We start from the raw sequence: 20,927 nt of genomic DNA, 5'->3' as shown, positions 1-20,927 counted from the left end.
ATGGAACCCCAGACCCCTGCCTCCGCTTTTTCCTGCATCACCGCTCTGGGGGGAGGCGGCCTATGCTTGGCCCAAGGCTTACAGCGGCGAGGGCTTCCAGAGAGAGGGCTCTGGGCAGGAGCGAAGAAGTAGAAAGAAGTCTGAAGCCAAAGTCAGGTGACGCAGGAGCGAGCTGGGTCCTTGGTGGGACGGAGTGGAGCTGGGGCAGGGCTGGGCAGGCCTAAGGCCCAGAGGAGAAACCCCCAGGAGTGAAGAGGGTATGGGAGCCAGAGGAATGGGGTGGTCAGGGCCTGGGCCCGGCAAAGGAGCTGAGACACAGCCTGGCCGCCCTGGGCAGGCGCAGGCAGAAGGCACGGGACCCCTGGTGGTGACAGCAGCAGGCGCAAGAGGGCAGCACACAGCTGGGGTATGCGTGGGTGGCAGTGCGGAGGGGCGGAGGGAGGAAGCTGGCTTCCTGGAGCCTCCCCAGTCTCAGAGACAGACCGACAGACAGCTGGCAGGAGGCAGCCTGGTGGACACGGCTGCTTCAGTGAGTACCAGAGGGGCACCTGGCAGTGCTACCGCCCTGGGGTGGCGTGGGCCCCGAGGGACCGGCCGGGGCCTCCAGGTAGGGCGTGCACGAGGGTGAGTCGGGGGCTGCTGTGTCGGGTGGGGACTGGGTGCTGGCACATCCGAGGGCCCGAGGCTGGGAGCGCAGGGCAGCCACAGGCAGCTGCAGGAGAACAGAGGCCAGAGGATCCGCACCTGCTGGGGAACACTCTCAATGCACCACACCTGCCCGGGGCCCACGCTGTCCCCTCACCTCTGTCCCTGCGGGCCCACAGTTCCCACCCACCCCCGTGCTATCTCGCAGCTGGGACCCTGGCTTGGGGAGATGGGGGCTGCCCCCCAGGAGGAGGTGGTCCCATCACCTCCGTGCCCCCCTCTCGTGCCCCGGGCTGTCGCCTCACCACGCGCTGTCACTCAAGGGCTTGGTGAGGCCATTTCCTGTGACGGTTACAGAGGCGGGAGATAGGGGGGATGGGCAGGAGGAGGAAGGAAACATCCCCAGCCGACCTCCCTGGACAGAGACCCCAGAAGCCAGAAATGAACTTGGAAGTGGAAATGCCGGCAGCTGGGGGAGGATCCTGCTGGCGGCCAGCAGCCCGGCTTGCTCGGGGTCCTGACTGGCCCTCCAGCCACCAGAGGCTTCCACCTCCTCCTGCAGGAGAGATCTGGGGCGCCTTCCCCTCTGCTTCTGCATGGAGCCCAGCTTTCCTACGTCCTCCCTCGCCTTCTCTCACCCGGACCCCAGCTTCCAGCCCTGGGCTCCTTGGTCTCCGGCCTCTCTGCTCTCTCTTCCTCCTTCTGCTGTCTTTCCTACCTTCACCCATAATCTCCAGCCCTTATCACACCCTTACTCTCACCCAAAACCGCCTGCTGCCCTGGGTCCCACCAGAGAGGTGCGGGCCCTCCCATGGTGACAAGGAGGCCGTGTGCTGGGGGACACAGACCTCCCACAGAGGAAGCAGAGGCACTTAGAGACAGAAGGCAGCCAGAGGCCAGCCACTGAGGGTCCCATCTTTCAGGGGGACCTCCTGGCCAACCGAGCCTCCTCTGGGCCCAGCACCCCACCCCAGCATGGTCCAGGCCTGTGGCAGCAGCGCTCCAAAACACAGCCAGCAACCTCGCCGTGGGGGGCAGTCATGACCCAGCCTCTGCCGGCCAAAGCACCTGCCAAGAGGCATGTGCGGCTGCAGGAAAGGTGAGCTCTTCCCCGGGAGGGGGCCCCTGCCTCCATGAGCCTCCGCTCAGCCGCGGGCCCCAATCTGGACAGGAAACCAGTGGCGCTCATTTGCATGTGCTTTGCATGTCTGGGGCATGAGGCTTCACGTCAACCCTGAGCCCCGTCCCTACATCCAGGTGGGGCAAGGCCAGGGGCCCTCCTGGTGCCCGAGCCTCAGGGCTTGGGGTGGCAGCGGAAAGGGGCCGGCCGCTGGAAGGAGCAGTCGGCGTCGAGGTTGAGCAAGGGAGAAGGGCGTGCAGCAGGCCTGGCCCCTGGCACCCACTGGGCCCCTGGGTCATGGGGAAGATGCGGAGCAGCTTCCTCCCATGTGCCCTGGAATGACAACACTTGCAAGGGAAGCCAGTACCCCGGGTGCTCACTCGGCTCCGGGTGGCTGTGCCTGCAGGCGGGGCTCCAACGTGGCTCTGATGCTGGACGTCCGGTCGCTGGGGGCCGTGGAGCCCATCTGCTCGGTGAGCACCCCGCGGGAGGTCACCCTGCACTTCCTGCGCACAGCTGGACACCCCCTGACCCGGTGGGCTCTGCAGCACCAGCCGCCCAGCCCCCAGCAGCTGGAGGAGGAATTCTTGGTAAGAACTTGGGGCGCGCTCTGCCACACTCTGCCTTCCTGGTGCAGAGCAGCCAGCCGGCTCCCTTCTCCAGCAGGTATAGGGGGGCAGGTCCTCCTCTTTGGGCTCCGTAGGAAAGAGAAGTCCAGGGCTCCGGGCTGGAGGCTGCCCGCAGGCTTCCTCTTCTGCCCTCCCCAACATCCGCACCTCCACACAAACGCCAAGAAGGCACAGCCAGGGCCCAGCTCCACCAGGAAAGGGTGCAAGGGGAGCAAAGGAGGCTGGGAAGGTAGTGCCGCTCACCCACTTCCTCTCGCCCTGCCAGAAGATTCCCTCCAACTTTGTCAGCCCCGAGGACCTGGACATCCCTGGGCATGCCTCCAAGGACCGCTACAGGACCATCTTGCCAAGTAAGGGCTGCGCCTGAGACCCAGGGAGGTGGGCACCGTGCTGGGGCTGGCAGGTGCACAGGCTGACCTCGCTTGGAGCACCGTCTTCCGGCAGACAAATAGCAGTACCACCCCTGGTGGGGGGAAGAGGAGGTGAAATCCCAGGAGCGACAGCAGTCCCTTTGCAGGTGCTTGCTGTGGGCCAGGCACTGCCTTCATAGTAACTCATTTTCCTTTTTTAAAGGCTGATTTTTTTTTTGTTTGAGCGGCAGAGTGATAGATTGGCGGGGAGGGAGAGAGAAGAGAGAGAAGATAGAGAGAAAGATCTTCCATCCAGTGGTTCACTCCCCAAAGGCCTGCAACAGCCAGGTCGGAAGCCAGGAGCCAGGAACTCCATCCATGGGTAGTAGGGGCGCAAGGACGTGGACCATCCTCTGCTGCCTTCCCAGGCGCACATGCAGGAAGCTGGGTGGGACGCGGAGCAGCCGGGACTCCCACCAGCACTCCGCTATGGGATGCTGGCATCGCGCGGCAGCTCCACCCATCGCCTACCACACCACAGTCTACACAGTAACTCCAGGGAGCTGGCGCTTTTACAGGCGAGGGAACCGAGGCGTGGAGCAGTTGGTGGGCTTGCCCCGGTCACACAGCCTCCTTCCATGGGTTTGCAATGGGAGAGGCACTGCCAGGATGGCTGGTCAGAGAGGACTGTAAGAGACGTGGGTGGGCGTGGAACAGTGGCGAGCGGGCTGTGCTGTGACTGCCTGGGATCGGGGACTCTGGGCAGTAACTGGTGGACCCTGCAAGTTGACAGCCCAGGGCTGGCATCGCTAAGTCCTCAGGGGAAAGCCGCCAACCTGGGAGCGTAGGCCCTGACAGTCTCCCCTTCCTCCCTCGTCTCCACACAGAGAAGTTGAGCCTGCAGGCCTCAGCCCAGCCCAACTCACCCATCCATCCTGCTCCCTGCCTGCCTTCCCTGTGTGCCCTCTGCGTGCATGGGCGAAGCCAGGGGCTCCTGGGCCTTGTTCAGGTGGCAGGAGGGGCAGCCTTGCTCTTAGCAAGAGTCCAGCAGCCCTGCAGCCAGCAGAGAGGACACAGACCCCTTTGCCTGAGACCCACCTGGCTGCCGGGGTTCACTCTGTCTATAGCTGCCTGGCCAGGGGGAGCGAGAACAGCCACCCCCTTCCTCCCAAGCCAGCCTCTCTGCTTCCCTGTCTGGGTCTCATCCAGAGACCGCCCCACACACACCCCGAGGAAGAGGCGGACACGCTGGCGGCCGAGTGAAGTCGCAGTTCCACTCCCCAGTCAGCACGTGGCCATGGCCCGCACGCCACTCACCAGAATCTCATCCTCACTCCTTACTTGTGCCTAGCGGCACAGCCTCTTGCCCACTCTTGCTGATCTCAAGCCTACAGCCCCGGCCCATGTGGTCTCCCCTGTTCCCTCCCTGAGCAGGCCAAAGCCAGGAGCCAGGAACTCCATCCGCCTCTTCCACGTGGCTGGCAGGGGCCCAAGTACTTGGCTCACCTTCTGCTATCTCCCAGGTGCATTAGTAGGGAGCTGGATCAGAAGCATGGAGTATCCAGGATTCGAATAGACACTCAGATATGGGATGTGGGCATCCCAAGGCCCCACCATGACATCCCCCCCACCACGAAATAACCCAACCAGCACCAGGCCACTGCGACACACAAGGGACTGTGTTGTGCCTGGAACTCTCCTCCCTCTGACCCTGTGGGAGTCTGCATTTGTCACCTTATGACCTCTGACCTCCTCTGAGTTTTACTTCCTAGATCCGCAGAGCCGTGTCTGCCTGGGCCGGGCACAGAGCCAGGAGGATGGAGACTACATCAATGCCAACTACATCCGAGTGAGTGGCCCGGCCACCCCCACCCCGCGGTGGTGCACACAAGGGCTGGGGCTGTGTCTGGAGATGTCCCGTCACGTCCTCCAGCCGGGAGGGTGGTTCAGGTGCCGGGTTCCCTCCCTGCCACAGCTCCGTCACCCTGGGGGAGCGGGGGACACTGAGCAGGCCCCGAGACACCAATCCAGAAAACAGAGGGGGCATCGTGGTTCCTGGGGGAAGAGGCCGCTGACTCTCCCCCACCCCTACCACCAAAGCACAGCGACTTCTAACATGGGCAGCAGCAGAGTTGGTGCTGGCAATGCTAGTCTCGGGATGACCCGCTAGGGAGATCTGCAAGCCTCTCTCTCTCTCTCTCTCTCTCTCTCTCTCTCTCTCTCTCTCTCTCTCTCTCTCTCTCTCTCTCTCTCTGATGGTCTGATTGACGTGTAGCTATGGGAACCATTCTACTCCCCCCCCCCCCACATCTGTGTATTGGGCCTGAGTGGGTGTGAACCAGTGCCCTCTAGTGGCTAGAGGCGGGCAGCACAGGTGCCCGGAGGGAAGCCGTGGAGGAACGAGAGCTTCCGTTGCCTGCTGAATCGCACCGCTGGAGAAGCAGCAGTCAGGGATCCCAAGGGGAGAGACCCAGGTTGGAGACAGTGTGCTCCACTGTGCTGCTGAATATGTAGAACAATAGGCAAAATGAAACGTTCCTTCAACAGACATGGAACCCTGTTTCGGTATTTTGTGCTGGAAGAAAGCCGCAGGACAGCAAGGGAAGCAACATTTATGCAGCACCTGCTGTATGCTGTATTCTCAGTCTATCACCCCGATTTTAACCCATGATAGATTCCTGCAACATAGGTGTTATGATACCCAATTTGCAGATGAGAAAATCGAGGCTTACACTGGCACAGCTAGGAACTGGCAGAGCAGGGGAATGAACTCATGTTCCTCACTCCAGAACTCCGTGGCTTCTGGGGCTGTGTTGGCATGCGTGCATCTGTCTGTGTGCATGTCCTTGGTCTCACCTCGATCCCAGCACCTGCAGCCTGGACTTGGTCTCCCCAGGGCTATGGCGGGCAGGAGAAGGTCTACATCGCCACCCAGGGCCCCATGCCCAACACTGTGGCCGACTTCTGGGAGATGGTGTGGCAAGAAGAGGTGCCCCTCATCGTCATGCTCACACAGCTCCGGGAGAGCAAGGAGGTAGGAGGCGGAGCCGGGGAGAGCAGCTCCGGCACACACGCACACACGCTCACACATAGATGCTCACACAGTGAGACACACTCACACACACATGCTCACACAGTGAGACACACTCACACACAGATGCTCACACAGTGAGACACACTCACACATACATGCTCACACAGTGAGACACACTCACACACACAGACTCACACAGTGAGACACACTCACACGCAGATGCTCACACAGTGAGACACACACACATAGAGGCTCACACAGTGAGACACACTCACACACACAGGCTCACACAGTGAGACACACTCACACACAGACTCACACAGTGAGACACACTCACACACAGATGCTCACACAGTGAGACACACTCACACACAGACTCACACAGTGAGACACACACATACATGCTCACACAGTGAGACACACTCACACATACATGCTCACACAGTGAGACACACTCACACACAGGCTCACACAGTGAGACACACTCACACACACAGGCTCACACAGTGAGACACACTCACACACACATGCTCACACAGTGAGACACACTCACACACACAGGCTCACACAGTAAGACACACTCACACACAGATGCTCACACAGTGAGACACACTCACACACACAGGCTCACACAGTGAGACACACACACATAGAGGCTCACACAGTGAGACACACTCACACACACAGGCTCACACAGTGAGACACACTCACACACACAGGCTCACACAGTGAGACACACTCACACATACATGCTCACACAGTGAGACACACTCACACACATAGGCTCACACAGTGAGACACACTCACACATACATGCTCACACAGTGAGACACACACATACATGCTCACACAGTGAGACACACACATACATGCTCACACAGTGAGACACACTCACACATAGAGGCTCACACAGTGACATAAGCACAAACTCACACAGGCACTTACATACACTCACTAGCACAGGCTCACACAGACACCACACACACTTTTACACTTGCACACTCAACGTACACTCACATACATGCTCTCTCACATGCACCCATGCACACTCACACACACACTCACACACACACTCACCCCAGCCCTGGGTGGGTGGGAGACAGGAAAGGGACGCCCCTCAGCTGATGCCCCTCCCCCTCTGACTCCCAGCCCCTCCCTCCTAGAAATGCGTGCACTACTGGCCCACAGACGAGGAGACCTACGGGCCCTTCCGGGTCAGCCTCCGGGACAAGAAGGAGTGTGCAGAGTACACCGTGCGGCAGCTCACCATCCAGGTAGCAGCCCTGAAGTCGGGCCCAGCCCTCCGCGGGGCGGGGCGTGTGCTCACCGGCATCCTGCACCACATTTAAAACAGAAGAGAAAGCAGGGACCCTGTGCCCGGGGGCCTCTAGTCTGTGGGGGCAGAGGTGGGCGTGGGCGCCAACAGGGAGCACCACCCACCGCCCGTCTACGCAGAACCCCCCACCCCAGTGAGGAGAACGGGCACTCCCCGGTGAGCTGCAGGACCGAACGTGGCTGGCAAGAGCGGTGCACTAACAGGTGCATGGGTGCCGCACCGTGCGTTCAGCTGCCGCTGGGGGGCCCGGAGCCCATATCAGAGGGCCTGATTTGAGTCCCAGCTGCACTGCTTCTAGCTCCCTGTTAATTCACCCTGGGAAGGCAGCTGATGGTGGCCCAGGTACTCGGGCCCCTGCCACCCATGTGGGAGACCCAGCGGGAGCCCCCGGCTCCTGGCTTCAGCCTGTTCCCGCCCTGACTGTTATGGCCTTTGAGGGTGAACCAGTGGATGAAAGACCTTTCTCTTTCTATCTCTCTCTCACTCTGCCGTTCGAATACATAAATCTTTTTTTTTTAAAGGTGCTATAAAATGCCTTCTGTTACTGAGTAGTGTTTCACAATTTTCAACGCATCTATCCACTCGTTATTCTCCAGGTATCCTGAGAAATAAACCAGGCACCACTGGCACCATTTTCTTTCTTTTTTTTAAGGAAAGATTTATTTGTTTTTTTGAAGGGCAGAGTTACAGAGAGAGAGCAAGCTTCCATCCGCTGGTTCACTCCCCAAATGGCTGCAACAGCCGGAGCTGGGCCAATCTGAAGCCAGGAGCCAGGAGCTTCCTCTGGGTCTCCCTCGTGGGTGCAGGAGCCCAAGGACTTGGGCCACCATCTACTGCTTTCCCAGGCCATAGCAGAGAGCTGGATCGGAAGTGGAGCAGCCAGGACCTGAACAGGTGCCCATATGGGATGCCAGCACTGCAGGCGGTAGCTTTAATTTTCTTTTAATTTTTATTTATTTGAAAGGCAGAGAGAAATAAAGAGACACAGAGAGACCTTCCATCTGCTGTTCTACTCTCCAAATATCTTCACTAGCCAGGGCTGGACCAGGCTGCAGCTGGGAGCCCAGAACTCAATCCAGGTCTCCTGTATGGGTGGCAGGGACTCAGCCACATGAGCCATCACCTGTTGCCTGCCAGGGTTCACATTAGCAGGAAGCTGGAGTCAGGAGTGGAGCTGGGACTCAAAACCCAGACACACAGAGACTGCAGCATCCCAGCCAGCATCCTAACTCATCTGAACTGATGCACTAAACACCCAACTAGACCCATTTTCTAGGTAAAGAGAATGAGGTTAAGGAACTGGGCCAGTCACGTGCTAGCTATAGGCAGAACCAGGACATGTACATGGGTCTCCCCCTGTTCCAATGTCCTGGCGGTCAGTGCCGGTGCGCAATGGGCAAGGGACAGCCCCACCTGCTCTGAGTCACAGTCCCCCCGCGTGGGGTCACTGCAGTGCCCCTGACCCCAGTCTCACACCTGTCTCTCCCCCACCCCCAGCACCAGGATGAGCGCCGATCAGTCAAGCATGTCCTCTTCTCAGCCTGGCCTGACCACCAGACCCCTGACTCAGCCGCGCCCCTGCTCCGCCTGGTGGCCGAGGTGGAGGATGGCCCTGAGACAGCCGCCAAGGCAGGGCCCATTGTGGTCCACTGCAGGTGCGCAGCCGCTCCCTTCCCATGGGGCTCCCTGGGGAAGGGTCTGGACAGAGCAGCAGCAGGCAGGACAGGAGTGTGGGTGGGCATGGTGAGCCAGGAAACGGGCTGAGCATCTCTACAGGATGAGGCAAGTTCATGGTTATGTGTCACCGTCAGGTAGCTGGGCTCAGAGGGCCAGCCAGCCCACAGCTGGGGACGATCAGCTATACACCGAGAGCAGGCTGGCGCCGCGGCTCACTAGGCTAATCCTCCGCCTAGCGGCGCAGGCACACCGGGTTCTAGTCCCGGTCGGGGCGCCGGATTCTGTCCCGGTTGCCCCTCTTCCAGGCCAGCTCTCTGCTGTGGCCAGGGAGTGCAGTGGAGGATGGCCCAGGTGCTTGGGCCCTGCACCCCATGGGAGACCAGGAAAAGCACCTGGCTCCTGGCTCCTGCCATCGGATCAGCGCGGTGCGCTGGCCGCAGCGCGCCGGCCGCGGCGGCCATTGGAGGGTGAACCAACGGCAAAGGAAGACCTTTCTCTCTGTCTCTCTCTCTCACTGTCCACTCTGCCTGTCAAAAAATAAAATAAAATAAAAATAAATAAAAAATAAAAAAAATACACCGAGAGCAGAAATGTCCGGGGACCAGAGGCGACCCAGAAGAGGCTTAGTGCGAGGCCAGCAGGAGCCAGGACTCCTGCAGAAGCACCAAGAGGGTGGGGGTGAGAGGCGCTGCTGCTTCCTCGCCCCGTCCCCAGGGCCCCACAGAGAGCTCGTCTGGGTCTTCTGTTCCCAGCCCACCTGCTCCCATGTCCCTCCCACCCCCTTGTCTGTGTACAGTGCAGGGATTGGCCGGACTGGCTGTTTCATTGCCACTCGCATTGGCTGCCAACAACTGAAGGCCCGAGGAGAAGTGGACATTCTGGGCATTGTGTGCCAACTGCGCCTAGACAGGTAGGTCCACGGTTGCCGAGCACAGGACCGTGACATGCGTGAGGGGGCACCGGTGCCTGGGGGCATCAGAGCATGGCTGGGCACGGCGCCATCAAGCCAAGTGAGGGACACCTTTTGCTTAAGGAGTTGTTTTTCGTGCAGCTGATACCCAGGGAAGACTTTCCAGCTGGGACTTTAGCTTGGGGGCCTAGAATTAAGTGTGCTACTCCGTGCGTTTACCCTGAGCTTTCCATCTTTCTCCTCCCGGTTCTCTAGCGTGAGCTTGGTTCTGGATTCCAGGCAGCCACGGGTCATGCACGGGGTTTGCAGGCCCAGGAGGCCCAGGGCTCAGGTTCTGACTCGGATCGCACTGAGCTGTCGCCATAGCTCTCTATGTCCCCTTTTCTCTGCCCACTGCATGCATTTTAGTCTTGAGCCAGCCCTGCCCTTCCTCTGTCTCCACACCCGGTCCTGAGCGTGGGCTGCAGGGATCGGAGGGCAGCGAGGCGCGGGAAGTAGAGAGGTCGGCCTGTTGAGAAAGTTGGGACTCTCCCAGAGGACTCTGGGGACGTGGACCTGAGCCACCGGGCAGCCGCCCTGACCCTCGGGCCCCCGTCCCTGTGCGTCTCCTTGCAGAGGGGGGATGATCCAGACCGTGGAGCAGTACCAGTTCCTGCATCACACTCTGGCCCTGTACGCCGCCCAGCTGCCCGAGGAGCCCAGCACCTGACCCCTGCTGCCCTCGGGCCTCCAGGCGCCTGCTGTCCCCTGGGCCTGGGGAAGGAGCTGTGGGGGAAGTGGGCTGCGTGATCCGGAGACAGCCCAGGCCGGCACAGGGACAATGCCTCCCCGGTGAGTGCTTGGCTCACAGGGGGAAATGCATCCGCAAGGATGAGGGGCCAGGCTGCAGCGGCTTTCCTCTGCTTCCCTCTGGCGGCCCCAAACCCATAATAATGAACTTGACGCCCGGAACTGGCACTCGTGACAGACTCCGCAGCCCGCCGTCCCTGGCTGCTCCAAGAGGCTCTCTGCGAGCTTTGGTTTCCTTGTCCATGACATGGGCCCTAAGTGCTGTTGCCATTACGGAGCCACCAGAGAAGCTCCCAGAAGCCTTTCTGGCTGCACCTCTTCCCAGGGCTCCTCCCCTCCCCCACCCGGGGCCCTGCCCAAATGCAGGCCAGGAGCAAGCTCTGGGAGAGTCAGGTCCTGACCTCAAATTCTCAGCGGCTCAGTGCGGCTCTCTGCTCTCCGGGACCCAGGTTCCCCTGCGCCCACCCTTGCGTCAAGGGAGCAGGTGCAGAGGCGACTGGGCCTGGCCGTTGAAATCTCTGCAAGAGGGAAAACGTGGGGACCACTGGGGGCCACCGGGGCTTCCCAGGCCTCCTCGACCGCCGGCCACTCCCCTCCGCTCTCTAGGGAGGCCCAGCACCATCCATGCTGCTTCCATGACCTCAGGAGATACTGGGGGTATCCAGGGAGGATGAAAGCAGGGGGAGAAGACGGACAACCCAGTGTGGTTTCCGATGAGCTCTGCAGGGCCCACCCGCACAGGCCCATGACCACCCCCCACCCAGAGACTCACACCCCTCGCCTGCCTCCCACAGACACAATGTCCAGGGCACCCCAGATCCATCTCAAACCACACCCCCCAGGAAAGCAGCCACACCCCTCGCCCTCCTTGAATCCCAGCCGCGCTGCCCATGAGGGTGAAAGCAGGGCACCACCTCTCCTGCCAGTCAGCCCCGGGACGCTGCCTGCACAGGGGCCCAGAAGACAGCCCGGCCTGCTGTCACCTGCAGAACACAGGTGCTAACACGGACCTCACTTCTTGGCGCTGCCGCCTGGCCTCATTGAGGACTTGGTGCCTCTGTCCTGGGAGCCCCAGGGGCGCAGCTCACCCGCTGTCGCTGGCTGTCGCGCTGCCGGACGTGGGTGGAAGGCTCCCGGGTGCCTGGTCCAGCCCTGCGTGCAGACCCCAGCTGCGGAGCCCACCCACTCCCCTCCCCGCTCCCCAGCTCAGAGCACACAGCTCTGACAAAGCAACCAACAGGAAAATAAAGGCTTCCGGATGGAGAGTCCTCGATTCTCTGCAGCTCTTTCCCAGGCCTGAGGGACCTCTCTGGAGCAAGGCAGACACCACCCCACACACCCGGAGCAGGCGGCCAGTCTGGCCTCCTGGCACATGCCGTCTCCTGGCAGCTCCAAGGACGTCAGACAAAGCGCAACTGAAGCGAACTTGGACAGGGAGGCGGAGGTGCACCAGCTCAGCCTGCTGAGGCTGCCATAACAAAAAACCAAACACCCAGTGCCAGTGAAGTGCACATCTCTCACAGTTCCGAAGGCCGCGGCGTTCACGGCCCCTGCCGAGTCAGTGCCTGGAGGAGGCCTGTGGCTCACAGGCAGAACCTTCTCTGTCTCTCCTCCTGCGATGATAGTGTCCACTCGCTTGCTGCTCTCGCTCTCTCTCTCTGCATCTTTTATAAGGGCGAGGAGTAATCCCCTAATCACCTCTCCAAGGCCCCTCCTAACACCGCCTCCTTGCAGGATTAGATTTCCAGCAGGTGAATTTCCGGAGGGTCAGGGACACTCAGACCCTTGCACCCACGCTGGGGCGGGAGAGAAGATTCTAAAGGGCAGAGGCCGCTGGCACCTTGACCCTGACACTGGCCGAACACTTCCTGATTCCTCCACTTTGGGAACCGTTTGATCACTGGGTGGGTTTCAGGGTTAGGGTTGGTGTTGAGAGTTTATTTCACTGCTGAGTTCACTTGAAAACCAAGTCTTGCTGAATCCCCAGCCTAGGTTGGGGCTACCCAGGCCCTGGGGCTGCCCCCTGCGGGACACCGCCCACCATCAGCTCTGCGGCTGCAGAGAAGTCGCAAAAGGGGACAGGGCTTTCCTTGGGAAGGGCGCTGCCCGTCCGGGGTTACGTGGGCTTCGGCGCCGCTGCAACACTGCAAACCACGGTGGAGTTCAAGCACCTGTTTCACTTTGGGGCGGGGCATGGTTGTGGCTATGGGGGGGTCAGTACCCAGAGACGCTCAGGGGCGAGAGTTCGGGAACAAAAAGCCTCGGTTGCCTCGCGTTGGTGGCGCTCGCGTCTTCGCGTCTTGGACACGCGCGAGCCGCCCCACTTCAACCTGGAAGTGCCCCTGCCCGGTGGCCCCCACCCACCCCGTGCCACTGCGCCCTGCGAAGCAAGGGTGCCAGCGGGGACGCGAGGAAAATCGCCGCTCCGTCTTTCTCCCCACGTGCCCCCCGGCGCCAGCCTGCGCGTCAACGCCCACCCACCCGCGGCGCCGGGCGGCTCCGGGCGCTGGAGGAGCGCGCGCTCGGGCGCGAGCAGGACGCGGCCGGCCGCGCGGGAGGGCGGCGGCGGCGGCGGCGGAGGAGGAGGAGGCGCCGAGGCCACACCCATCGGCGAGCGGATCCGGGGCCAGCGAGTCGTCGGCCGCCGCGCTCCAGCCTCCGCCCGCACCGAGCAGCGGGACCCGGGCCGCACCGGGAGGGGCCGCTCGGGGCCGCAGCGAGAGGGCAGCGAGGGGCGGCGGGGACCCGGCACCGGGCGGGGCCGGCGGCGGCGACCATGATCGCTTTGTTCAACAAGCTGCTGGACTGGTTCAAGGCCCTGTTCTGGAAGGAGGAGATGGAGCTCACGCTGGTGGGGCTGCAGTACTCGGGCAAGACCACCTTCGTCAACGTGATCGCGGTAGGCGGGCCGGGGCCGCCGGGGGCGCCGCCTGGCATGGCCGGGCATGGCCGGGCACGGCCGGGCGGGGGAGGAGCCGGCCCGGGCGCTCGGGGCCTAGCACGGCCCTTGGGGGGACTCGGGAGGCGCGCGACCCGCGGTCCGGCCCTGGGGCGGAATGGCACGGCCCGGAGCCGGCGAGGGGGGGTTGGCGGCACCAAGGGGGTCTTCAGCTGGGAGGGACCGGCCGCGGGCTAGGCCAGGCCCCCTCCACCCCGCGCAAGGGGGCATGACTGGGCGAAAGCGCCGGGGCCTGCCCGCCCTGCGCCTGCAGGATGGGGCTGCCGCGGTTTGGGGAGGGGTCCTGGGCCAGCCTAGCCCCACCCTGAGGATTTAACCCCTCCTGGCTGCAAGAGGAAGGCCAGGCCTTATTGAGGGGGAGGGGAGGCGTCCCCTGGGGGCCGGGAGGTCAGCTGAGGGCCTTGGCTCCTACCCAGACTCCTCCTCTGGCATCTCTCCCCCTGCTGTTGCGAGGTCCAGCAGGGGTCCAGGGACACTGGCCTCCCAGCACAGACAGTGCTGCATCAGAAGTTGCCACCGGGGTGCAGAGGGGGAGTCGGAGGGGCGCTGCCCAGGCCAGGGACAAGGGACAGGGGGGCCGAGGGCCTCCCGTTCCTGGCCGAGGTGTATGTTGGCAAGAGTCTTTCAGGGACAGGGCCTGGTGAGCAAAGAGTTAAAATCTCTCTTTCAAAAAGGGGAAGATGAGCTCCCTGGGTGTGAGAGCCCCAGGTTGCCATCATGGCTGCGGCCTGCGGCCTGCGCTTCCCAGCCCGGCGGGCCCAGGCTTGTGGGGCTCAGGAGGGTTTGGGACAGGGACTGGGGATGTCCGCTTTGCCAGAACCTGAGAGTGGTCAGAGGTGCTGATGGGAAGAGTCAGCAGGACTGGGGGCTGGCCGGCAGAGGGGCCACCACCTGCCTGTGTGGTTGGCCAGGACATCACAGGGGCACTGTGTCACTCCGCAGGCCGAGGCTGAGGGTGGACAGGAGGCTGGAGGGGCTGGCACCCACGGTCACACGACCGGGGACCAGCTTCCTTCCTGAAATGGCCTGAGCAGGTGCCCACCCTTCTTCCTCCCACTGGCTCCTGGCTCCTCCTCATCTCCGGGCCCAGGCTGAAGCCTGGATGATGCTCTGAGCTAACCTTTGCCCCTGGGTCTTAGACTTGGCATTGACGGGTGCTCCCACCTGGCTCAGCAGGCCCCGGGGGACTTGTCTGGGGGATGTGTGCAGGGTAAGGCTGGGAGGAGAAGCAGGCTCAGCCGTGGCTCAGCCCAGGGAGAAGGAAGCACTCCCGTGTGCCGGGCAGGGGTTCACAGGGACACAGGGGGATCCGGTCTCCCCCCACCCCAGAGCAGCTTCCCCTCCAGTCAGCGGGGGTCTCCCGCAGGACAGACGCTGAGAGTCCCGAATCCCACTGCCAGGGTCGCTGTTGGCGGGCAGGGGACGGTCCCCCTGCCGGGCCAGGCCGTGCCTTCCCTCTTTTAATGCGAAATTGGCAACTTTAGCTGGCATGTCCTTAAAGGGCGGGCTCAATGCCCCCTCCCTGAAGAGGCCTCCAAAGAAAGCAGCGCCTGCTGTGTGTCTGGGAATCCGAGACTCCAGGGCTGTCTCGCCGCCGCCCCTCTGCCCACCCTTTGTATCCTCACAGCCGACCGCCTTCCAGAAAGAAATGAGCCATCAGGCCCCCCCGGGCACTGTTCCCATGCCCACCCCTGACTCTGCAGCCCCGCGGTCCACTCACATGGCCTGTGTTTGTCTCTGTTTTTCCCCTCCTGGGTTCTTTTCTGTTCATCCTGAGATCTGGCTGTCCATGGAAACCCAGTTTGGCATGTCTGGCCGCTCAGCAGGTGCATGGGAGCTGGGAGGAAACTTGACAGAGACCTTATGAGGCTTCGAAGCACCTAAGATGGACCTTGTGACTTCTGAAAAAGTTTCTAGCAACAAAGATGGGAGGTGTCTTGCCCCGGCGGAGAGCAGGGGTCATTGTCAAATATTTAAAAATGGAGACGCAGCAAGTTAGAGGAGGGTGGGGTTTGGGCTCTTTATAAAGAACTCCCTGATAGCTGGAAAGACAGAGGGAATCCCAGTCTGAGAAGGGGGGGGGGAGGGGGGCTGGGCCTTACGGTGGCGCCCCAGCCCCCCTGCGGAGCTGGATGCCATGCAACGGGAAGTAAAATCCCACCTCCATGCCACCTTCGCTGCAATGCACAATTGAACTGGTGCCAGGGAGCTGGGCTCCCTGGAGGTCCCCGCTGCAGCCCCCTTGCCATGGTCACCAGCTGGGGCTGGGGCTGGGGTTGGGGCTGGCAGAGGCCGGGTGGTCAGGCCAGGCTCCTCACTCACCTGGGAGCCTGTAGGTCCTGTCATCGTGGAAGACCAATGGCGGTTCCCTGCACTCTGGCACAGCCGTCTCCAGCATTCGGGGAGCCTCTGTCTCCAGTCCTGGGGAACTAAAACCTGCCACTGGTTTTGCAGCCAGAAACTCCGAGGCCTGAAGAGGGTGAGGGGTCTCGTCTCAGTTCCTCCAGACCAGGGATTCCATGTTCTGACCCAGCCCAGCTGCACATGGCACATGGGGGCTGGGCGGGACTTCAGTCCAGCAGGTGCACCCACCCAGGCATGCCAGCAGCCTGCTGGGACTAGGGGGCTGTACCACATTCAGCCCCAGCCCCTCCACTTAGCCAGAACAGCCACACTGTTGCTCAGTGGCTCCTAATTTCTGGGGACCTTTGAGTGTCTTGATCTCTGAGAAAAGTTATGGACCCTTTCCCCCAGAGAAGCGAGCAGTGCCTCCTCGTGTCTGCTGCTTCTGCGTCCCCAAGTCACCAGCTGTGGATGGAAAATATTTGCGGAAAAAAAAATTGCATCTGTACAGAACACGCTCAGACTTTCTCCTTGTCATTTTATAAATGGCACCGTGGAAGCCCTGTTGACAGAGTCTTCATGTGGCATTCAGTCTTGTAAGGAAGCTAGAGGGAAAGTGTACGGGGGGCTATGCCACCCACGCAGACCCCAGGCCCCTTAGATGTGGGACTTGAGCCTCTGTGGCTTTTGGTATCCCAGGGCAGTCCTGGAGCCCATCGCAATGGACACCCAGGGAGGGCTGAAATTTACACGCACCCATCATGTGCACTCAGAGGCTCGGGGCACACAGAAGGCTCACTGTGGGCCCCAGGTTGGGAACGCCTCCTGCCGCACCTTGTCACTGGCCATGAGCCACAGGTGCCCAGTGCCCACCTCGCCCGAGGGCGCCTCCCGCAGGGAAAAGACAGTCATGCGCTTCCGTCTAGGTGGCGCCCCCCGCCCCAGTCTTCAGGTAGGCTGTCTATGCCGGCAGAACAGGGGATGGTGGGATAGGCTGTCGCCCCCAGCGGGCTTCTGGGGGGTAAGCAGAAGTGTCCCACATGGCAGCATGGAGGGGCCACGGGGAAGGCATCGGGCATCGCCCCATCCAAAGCCTGCAGGTGCATCGGAACCATCCAGAGATTCGAGACACTTTAGAGGGGAGAAGGGAAAAGCATTGGCGCTTGAAGATGAGCAATGCTGCGTGGAACCGTGGTCCGGGCAGGCACTTGCTCATGCTGCCACGTAGCTGCGCTCCCTCAGCTGCTCCCGGCCCCGGGGGCAGACCGTGGGGAGGACCCCGTTATCTGGTTACCCGCCCCCCAGCCAGTGCAAACATGCACGTGGGCTAATGCAGAGACTGGTGGGTGGGCATGGCCTTGAGGGTGGCCAGTTTGGACTGGCGTGTCTGCTTCCCGTGGGATCCCCCTCGACCTCCAGACATGACCTGCTTGGGGTCCTTGCCCAGGGTGGCGGTGGGGTGTGCTTCCTGACCCCAGTAAAGGGGCTTTAGGTAGGGAGAGCGAGAAGGCGGCCCCTTGACCCCCTGCCAGGGCTGGCGCGTCTGCAATTCTCGCTCCTCTCTGCAGTCCGGGCAGTTCAATGAGGACATGATCCCCACCGTGGGCTTCAACATGCGCAAAATCACCAAAGGGAACGTGACCATCAAGGTGAGGGTGGGGCCAAGCGCCAGGTGCCAGGGGGTGTGGCCTCCGTTGGTGTGCGGGGGAGGGGAAGATGTGGGTCTCCTGGGAGGAGCACCCTCCAGGAGAGGGAAGCTTGGCTCACAGGGTCCCACACGGTGACAAGGGTGGGGAGATGGGAGGCGGGGGGGGGGGATGGGGGAGGGTGGGAGGGGCTGCCTGCCAGCTGGGGGCCATCTTGCCGTCTTCTTGCTCAGCTCTGGGACATCGGCGGACAGCCCCGATTCCGCAGCATGTGGGAGCGCTACTGCCGAGGAGTGAGCGCCATTGTGTAAGTCCCGGACGAGGCATGGCCCAGGGCACTTGCTGCCCCGCCCAGCTTCCCCAGCCCTGCCACCTCCAAACACCTGAGACGCACAGAAGTGGGTCAGACGTGATCCTTGGGTCACACCTCACTTCCCTGCCTGCCCCTTTAGTCTGCGTGTCCTCCTGGCTAAATGCCAAGGGCTCCGCCACCCAGGCTAGATGCACACCTTCCGCAAACAGGTGCACTGTGCCTTCCTCACACTGCCTCCCAGTGGCCCAGAGCCACCACTGCTGTCTTGAATTTTGGGTGGTTTCAATGATTCGTTCCCTTGCTTTTGAAAAATGATTTTATTCTTCAAACAATAGGTTGTTTTGTTTTCTGGAAACAATAAACAATAGGGTTTTCTGTTTTGTTTTTTTTTTTTTTAAGCCTGATTTTTAAAAGTATCTTACTGCAGGAAAATGTTCTGGGGTTTCCTTTGCTTTTTTCATTCTAAATTATCCGGGCTTCCCATGAAACCATAAGAGGGTCACTTTGGGAGGGGGCGGGGGGGGACTGACAGTTAATCCTGCAGGGCCAAGCTTTGCCTGGGAGTCACAGCTTTGTCGTCACAGGCATTGGGAGGCAGGATGTGGCCGGGTGCAGGAGTCGCTGCCGCAGATACAGAGAACTGCACCAGCGTCAGACGAGTCAGCTGCGCAGCCTGGCGGGGACAGGCTGCAATGAAAGGTTTCCTGCCCCAGGCAGCAGCCCCCCCCCTTGCTACCTGCCTGCCTGCCTCCCGGCCTGGGGGGTCGACATGCGCGTCCCTTCCCCAGGTACATGGTGGATGCTGCCGACCAGGAGAAGATCGAGGCCTCCAAGAATGAGCTCCACAACCTTCTGGACAAACCTCAGCTGCAGGGCATCCCGGTAGGAACTAGAGGGAGTGGGCAGGGCAGGGTGGGGCATGCCTGGAGGCAGGGCAGAGCCAGGCCTGGGGGGCTGCACAGAGGACATGGGGGTCTCAGAAGCCAGCTGGGGTGGGCGTTTGGTGCTGCAGTTAAGATGCCACTTGGTGGGGCCAGCATTGTGGTGCAGTGGGTTAAGCCACCTGGAATACCTGCATCCCATATCCGCGTGCTGGTTGGAGTCCCAGCCTCTGATCCAGCTTCCTGCAAATGCATCGTGGGAAGGAAGTAGAAGATGGCTCCAATGCTTGGGACCCTGCCACCCGTGTGGGAGACCTGGGTGGAGCTCCTGGCTCTTGGCTTGTCTGGCTCAGCCCTAACCGTTGGCAGGCATTTGGGGAGTGAACCTGTGGACAGAAGATCTCTCTTTTTCTCTTTCAAATAATCAATTAACTAATTTTAACAAGACCTAACCCTCGTCTTCCCACTCTGCAGGTCTTGGTCCTGGGCAACAAGCGAGACCTCCCAGGAGCACTGGATGAGAAGGAGCTGATTGAGAAAATGTGAGTTTGCTGTCCCTCTCTGCTTCCTACACCTAAATTAACCCAGCCACCTGCCCTGGAGGCCGGGTTTGTTGCTGTTCTCAGTATCTGCCACACGGTGGCAGCAGAGCCTCACTCTCCCTGCGGCAGCCCCGACGGCTGTCCTAGCCCCAGCACACACCACCCGGGTCTCCCTTTTAGGAATCTGTCTGCCATCCAGGACCGAGAGATCTGCTGCTACTCCATCTCCTGCAAAGAAAAGGACAACATCGGTGCGTGGGTCTGGGGAGAGGCTGGCATCCGGGGAACAGCGGTGGGGGAAGCAGGCGGGAGGCATGCCTGGGTGTGGTGCCTCGGGACCCAGAGCTCTGTGGCCCTGGGGGGCGGTGGAGCCGTGGAGGCCCAGGTTCGGAGCATCCTCCCAGCCCCGCCCCTAGCAGGCCATGCCACCTGCTCAGCACTGCTGGGAGCGTGGTGCTCTGGGCCTGACCCCTGGGTGTACTTGGGGAAGCTCTGGGCCTCCTGCCACGTCCCCAGTGTGCCCAGCACGAGGAGGCCTTGTGACCTTGTCTCTTGTCCCCACCCAGACATTACCCTACAGTGGCTTATCCAGCACTCAAAGTCACGGAGAAGCTGAGACCGCAGCCCTCCTCCCGCCCCAGGGACCATGGTCATGAAAACCTGAAGCCGGGCTCCCCGCCCACCCCCGCCCCCCCGCCCCCCCTGCCTCCCTCAGCGTGGGGGGGGCCTGTGGGGCTCCCAGAGTCCTGTTCTGCTGAGGTCTGAACTCCTGTTTTTATTGTAAAATAAATTGCCCCCCCTTCTGGAGCCCTCGCCTCCTGCCGCCATTGTCCCTTCCCCCAGCCCTGCCCCCCCCCCCAGCCCTGGCCCCCAGCCCGCACTGCTCGCCCGTCCCATCCCCCGCTTCCCTTGGCAACACTCTCTGTTCTTGTCCTGTGTGTACAGTATATATATGTATATATATTTTAATTTTTTAATTTAAGCAAAGACTAAAATCAGCCATTTGATGCTGCAGGGGCCACGCTGGACCGGGGTGGAGGGGTGCAGTCTGGAGAGGAGGAAGGAGATGTAGGGCTGGCCTGGGGCGCGTTCAGGTCGGGAGAGGTGGTGGCTGGCTGGGGGGGGGGCAGGGACTGCCCTCCCCCTGCCCTGCGTGTTCCGGCCCCGGCCTGGCCCAGCCCCTCGGTGCTTGAATGGCACCGGCTTGGCAGCCTCTGCAGGGGCCTCCTGTCCACCCTGGCCGCCTTGGGGGCGGCCACGGGGCACAAGCAGGTGCCAAGGCCCCACCCCACCCCGGCCCACCCCGCCCAGCACCTCCCTCCCGTCTGGCCCCGCCCCCGGCTCTGTGGCCTGCCTCGTTTTCTGTTCTCGTTTCGCAGAGTTGCACAAGGAGAGAACTCAGCGTAGGGGGCTGGTCCTTTGGGTTTTGTTCGTTCGTTTGTTTAATTTAATGATTTGTAAAGTGATGTTCCTCTTCCTTTTTTTACACTTTTCAGCTCACATTTAACCTCTGTTGGGAAAACGATCTTGTAACTGTACATTTTTTTGCCTCCTAATAACTACAGAAACAAAATAAACGACCGATTTTGTGTTGGGGGGTGTGTGCAGTGATGGCTCTTCTTCTGCAGGTGGTGTGGGGCGGCCGACACCGGGCCCCGGCACGGAGCCACGGCCACGGGGCAGGTGCAGGCTGGCACCACAGCCAGGGGCACTTCACACGCGGCCCCGCCCGCATGTCCGGGCCGTGGCGTGG

General features: G+C 61.4%; 2 protein-coding genes across 5 annotated transcripts; both read left to right on the top strand.

Moving 5' to 3' along the window:
- The first annotated feature begins 383 nt into the window (after positions 1–383).
- On the top strand, positions 384–11,754 carry PTPN7 (protein tyrosine phosphatase non-receptor type 7). 4 transcript variants are annotated; one of them, XM_017347862.4, is made up of 10 exons: positions 385–529; positions 1,569–1,744; positions 2,172–2,355; positions 2,660–2,744; positions 4,517–4,593; positions 5,641–5,778; positions 6,942–7,052; positions 8,612–8,769; positions 9,588–9,701; positions 10,317–11,754. In XM_017347862.4, the coding sequence occupies exons 2-10, from the start codon at positions 1,686–1,688 to the stop codon at positions 10,408–10,410; spliced, it is 1,020 nt and encodes a 339-aa protein (XP_017203351.2). In that variant the 5' UTR covers positions 385–529; positions 1,569–1,685; the 3' UTR covers positions 10,411–11,754. The 4 variants fall into 4 exon arrangements, with proteins under 4 accessions (XP_089168204.1, XP_017203351.2, XP_089168203.1 ...); XM_051820487.3 differs by having other exon boundaries at positions 450–607; positions 10,317–11,731; XM_089312078.1 differs by lacking the exon at positions 2,172–2,355 and having other exon boundaries at positions 384–529; positions 10,317–10,676.
- Positions 11,755–12,999: 1,245 nt separating this feature from the next.
- Positions 13,000–20,769, top strand: ARL8A (ARF like GTPase 8A). Its single transcript, XM_051820489.3, has 7 exons — positions 13,000–13,389; positions 17,361–17,441; positions 17,672–17,745; positions 18,540–18,633; positions 19,107–19,174; positions 19,355–19,425; positions 19,741–20,769. Exons 1-7 carry the CDS (start codon positions 13,267–13,269, stop codon positions 19,788–19,790), a joined length of 561 nt encoding a protein of 186 aa, XP_051676449.1. The 5' UTR covers positions 13,000–13,266; the 3' UTR covers positions 19,791–20,769.
- The last annotated feature ends 158 nt before the right edge of the window (positions 20,770–20,927 follow it).

Source organism: Oryctolagus cuniculus, chromosome 13 (assembly GCF_051225735.1).
Source record: "Oryctolagus cuniculus isolate XC-2025 breed Fujian yellow rabbit chromosome 13, ASM5122573v1, whole genome shotgun sequence".
Classification (NCBI taxonomy): domain Eukaryota; kingdom Metazoa; phylum Chordata; class Mammalia; order Lagomorpha; family Leporidae; genus Oryctolagus; species Oryctolagus cuniculus.
Note: the sequence above shows the minus strand (reverse complement) of the source record. Positions and strands in the feature narration are given on the sequence as shown.

Excerpts from the sequence above, each read along its gene's own strand:
- PTPN7 (XM_089312077.1), top strand. The coding sequence starts at position 409 with ATGCGTGGGTGGCAGTGCGGAGGGGCGGAGGGAGGAAGCTGGCTTCCT. Across the intron at positions 2,745-4,516 it reads CTACAGGACCATCTTGCCAA|ATCCGCAGAGCCGTGTCTGC; the intron begins GTAAGGGCTGCG and ends TTTACTTCCTAG. Across the intron at positions 5,779-6,941 it reads AGCTCCGGGAGAGCAAGGAG|AAATGCGTGCACTACTGGCC; the intron begins GTAGGAGGCGGA and ends CCTCCCTCCTAG.
- ARL8A (XM_051820489.3), top strand. The coding sequence starts at position 13,267 with ATGATCGCTTTGTTCAACAAGCTGCTGGACTGGTTCAAGGCCCTGTTC. Across the intron at positions 17,442-17,671 it reads AAGGGAACGTGACCATCAAG|CTCTGGGACATCGGCGGACA; the intron begins GTGAGGGTGGGG and ends CTTCTTGCTCAG. Across the intron at positions 19,175-19,354 it reads AAGGAGCTGATTGAGAAAAT|GAATCTGTCTGCCATCCAGG; the intron begins GTGAGTTTGCTG and ends TCTCCCTTTTAG.